Source organism: Pteropus alecto, unplaced genomic scaffold, assembly GCF_000325575.1.
Source record: "Pteropus alecto unplaced genomic scaffold, ASM32557v1 scaffold25, whole genome shotgun sequence".
NCBI lineage: Eukaryota > Metazoa > Chordata > Mammalia > Chiroptera > Pteropodidae > Pteropus > Pteropus alecto.
This window is the reverse complement of record NW_006441955.1, coordinates 33,013,689-33,017,189: the sequence shown is the minus strand read 5'-3', so window position 1 is coordinate 33,017,189 and position 3,501 is coordinate 33,013,689. Positions and strand designations below refer to the sequence as shown.

Sequence of the window (3,501 nt, the reverse complement as noted above, 5' to 3'; positions counted from 1 at the left end):
ATTGCCAGTGCTGTACTAACAAAAAGGAAGAGGAATGGTCTACCTAAGCTGCTTTTATTTTAATATAAAAGAAATCCTAATTAAGCTATGCCAGATAAGAAACTCTCCAGGTGAGGCAAGGGTAAATCAACTGGTTACTCAGCTACCTTTCTCTGGGGTTTCAAATTATGTGATGTTTTCTTTCTTCCACAAACATTATAAATGCCTACCTTGAATCTATTAGTTGGTAGGTCCTTATAATTGATCCTCAAGAGGTACCCAGTGCCCTATTCCTCCTCTCCCTCTTCTTTTCCCAAGCCAAGGTACTCTACTGTAACAACTGCCTGCCTGATTGGAGTGGAGCATTCCCCAAGCCCTTTCCTGGTTGCACTTGGCACAGGTGAAATAAATTGGCTCTTCGAAGCTTTCCTAAATATTAAGGGAGAACATCTCCCGCCACCCACACACAATAGTACAGTCAAGTTTTTAAACTACAGATTGGAAGACTGGGGGGAAAAATGCTCTCATCCCCATCTAGATTTTAGTTCCTAAACTCCTGTCTCTTACATCCCCTTTTTTTTTTCTAAGGAAGCCTGTCTTTCTCACCTTTCAAGAAAACAATCAGTGCTCAATGGCATTTAAGTCCCATGCCCCAAATAAACAAAGCAGCCACTATATTCTAAGCCCTCAGCCCCACAGTAACCAGGAGCACTCTCTTTCCTCTTCTCTTCACATGGTCAAGGGTGGTTTGTTTTCAACAAAGTGGTGGTAGTATTATTGTTATCATGATTACTGTTACTTTTCTGACGTTGGTTTGGCTAATTAATAAATCTAGGGACCTTCTGCAGTATCTAAATGTTTTGCAAAGTTCTCTATACTTCAGCTATCAGCCAAATATGCAAAGTCCTTAAAAAAAAAAAAAGGTAGGGCCCCACATCTCTCTGCTTCACGGGTGCACAGTGCTCTCTTGTGTTTTTGTCTCATCTCCTGCCAATTCTAAAAGGGAATGCAAGGCAGGTACTATTACCCCTTGCACCGAATTGCGAAGGGAGAAGGGATGTGCCTAAGAAAACGCAGTTTGCTAGCTGATGACAGGGCCTGAATTGACACCTGTTCTGGCTGACCTAAGTGAATTTCTCTTTTTACTCCAAATTCCTTAGTGGAATTATCCCTCTAGGCAAGTAAGAATTGCAGTCCAACCGGAGTAACTGATTTCCGGGTGGGGAGGAGGGTAGTTAGCCCTCGGGGATGTGGGCTTTCACCCCAACACCAAGCCCGGGTTGTCTTTATATTTTTAACTCGGTCAGGTAGAGGGTGTCTCTCGGGTAGTCCGTTTGCAGGGTTCCTTTGAAAGTTTTCTTGGGTAGTTCCGTTGATTCATCCAGCAATATAACAAATTACAGAAACGAATAGGAAAATAACAAGACGCAAGGCACGTGGCATATCGGATCTCACTTTTCTTGGCCTCTCTCCCGACCCGTAGCCGCTCCCCATTATGACTGCGTCGGCGATTCGTCTATAAAAGCCCGGCTCGGAGCGTCTGGTCGCCACAATCTCTTCCTGTTCGCTCCCTGTGTGTGTTGTTTTCTGCTGGAGCCGCGGTGGCCGTGAAGATGGCGTCTACCAGCCGGTTAGTATGTCCGCCTGAGCCCGGCTAGCTGAGGGACGGGCAGGGAGAGCCGGGCGGTCGCCGGGGCTGCCGCGTCCGGCAGGACGTCCCAGAGGTACAGGGACTGGCCGGCCGACCCGGACAAAGGCACCTCCAGGCGGCAGGGCTGTCAGGGTTGTCGCAGGGGGTACTGAGCTGTCCGTGTTACCGCCTCAGCGTCTTAGGTCGCTTTCTCACCCAGGCACCACCTTGTGGGGGCCTCTGTGTCCCCAGCCCCTGGCCTCGCATCTTCTGTAGGTATTGCAACCGTCTTTTTTTCCTTGTTACTTTTTTCCTACGCTTCTTTTTCCATCTACGGCCCAATCAGCCCGAGGGTCCGTGAGTCCTCCTTTCAAAGAGCGGGAAATGGTTCCAGGCCCCTATCAATTTTGACAGCTCGAAAATTAGGGACGTCAGTATTGGTAAGCCTGATGGGAACTGATTACCATCCCTGAGGTCCCATGAAGTGGAAGCTACGGATTTTCTAAAGATTTGATAAATTCCCTTCTAAGAGATTTCTTTACAGATATTGTCTTCATTTCTCCGAAGAAAATCTTGCCTGCAGAAAATTATTTACATACGCTGGGAAGTCACTCTTTAATATATTTTTAAAATGCAATGCACTCATATCTACAGGAAATGCATGCAATCCCTTTAGAGACAGTATTTAATCCTGTGATCTGAAAAATGCTTGCAGACCCTAGTTATATCTCTTATTACCACCATGAGGTAGATAGTATTTTTTGCATGAGCGTAAACTGAGTCATGCCAGTGTTGGCTTTTCCAAGATTAGTGTTAGAACGGAGTGTAGAGTCATGGATATGTTTCCTGTTATCACACGTTTGGCCTCTAGTTAAGTCATGACGTGTTAAAAGTATCAAATTAAGTGCTATAGCTTCTGGAAGGCAACTGTGGCATGATTTTTTGATTTTACAATCTGGAATTGAGTTCCCAGTGAAAGCCATTATCACAAATAGTAAGCTGGAGATGCCCGGGCCCTTTCGGGTAACTGATAAGACCTATTTTATGTTACTGTGTGTGTGTGTGTGTGTTTTAAGGGGGTGGGGAGGCAGCTTTAGCTAATGGCCTATTTGGAACTAGCACTTAAAGTCAATGACACTCTTGTTTACTGATTCTAATTGTATGATCGAATGCTCAATCATTCTGTGTGGGCGTGGCTCTCTCAGGTTAGGTTTCTTTGTCGGTAAATGGAAACCTTCAGCGTCTCAAAGACACCTAAATAGGACTTAGCAGTAGGTCTGAAAAGTGAAAGTGCTCTTATTTGAGCACAGCTTTTACATATAAAAGAACAGGAAATTGTAAGAAATGTTGCAGTAGTTAAGTATAGTAAATTCACTTGATTAATTCTTTACCTAAAGAGTACACTTTTTCTTTATGTGCCTTTATTTTCTTTTATTCAAAAAATGAAATAAATTTTTTCTAGACATGCCCAGCTCTTAAATATATGTGTCATGGCAGTTGTCCAGCTCTGGAGTTTTTCTACCAGGGAGAACAAAGGTAAATGTTAGTATTTCTACTGCTAGCTGTTTTTTTCTGAGGAAGTTACATAGTTTCCAGGCTATGAAACTGCCTCATGTTTTTACAGAGCACAAATGTTCTAAGTTCAAATTTAAGCTCCATTACTTATTGGTTCTGTGACTTGAGGCAAATCATTCTGCGAGCATAATCTTGAAATGGAGATAATGCCTATCCTGCCAGGTTGATATTGAGATTAATAATATATGGCTAGTACTAGATACACAATAGGCAACCCAGTAAATTATAGCTATAAAATAAGGTTGGGATTATCTACCTTTTTAGGTAAGTCTCGATAGTTTCAATGTTAGCGTGGTTGTTTACTTCATTCCTTAGTA

At 43.3% G+C, this 3,501-nt stretch overlaps 1 protein-coding gene across 2 annotated transcripts in view; it reads left to right on the top strand.

Moving 5' to 3' along the window:
• The first annotated feature begins 1,459 nt into the window (after positions 1-1,459).
• GTF2B (general transcription factor IIB) overlaps positions 1,460-3,501 on the top strand; it is a 26,658-nt gene continuing 24,616 nt past the window's right edge. The window contains exon 1 of one of the 2 annotated variants that reach the window (XM_006919386.3): positions 1,460-1,609. In XM_006919386.3, coding sequence (XP_006919448.1) covers positions 1,593-1,609 — 17 coding nt within the window. In that variant the 5' untranslated portion in view covers positions 1,460-1,592. Of the gene's footprint in view, positions 1,610-3,077; positions 3,146-3,501 lie in introns of those variants that run through there. The other variant, XM_015595050.2, reaches the window with a different exon arrangement.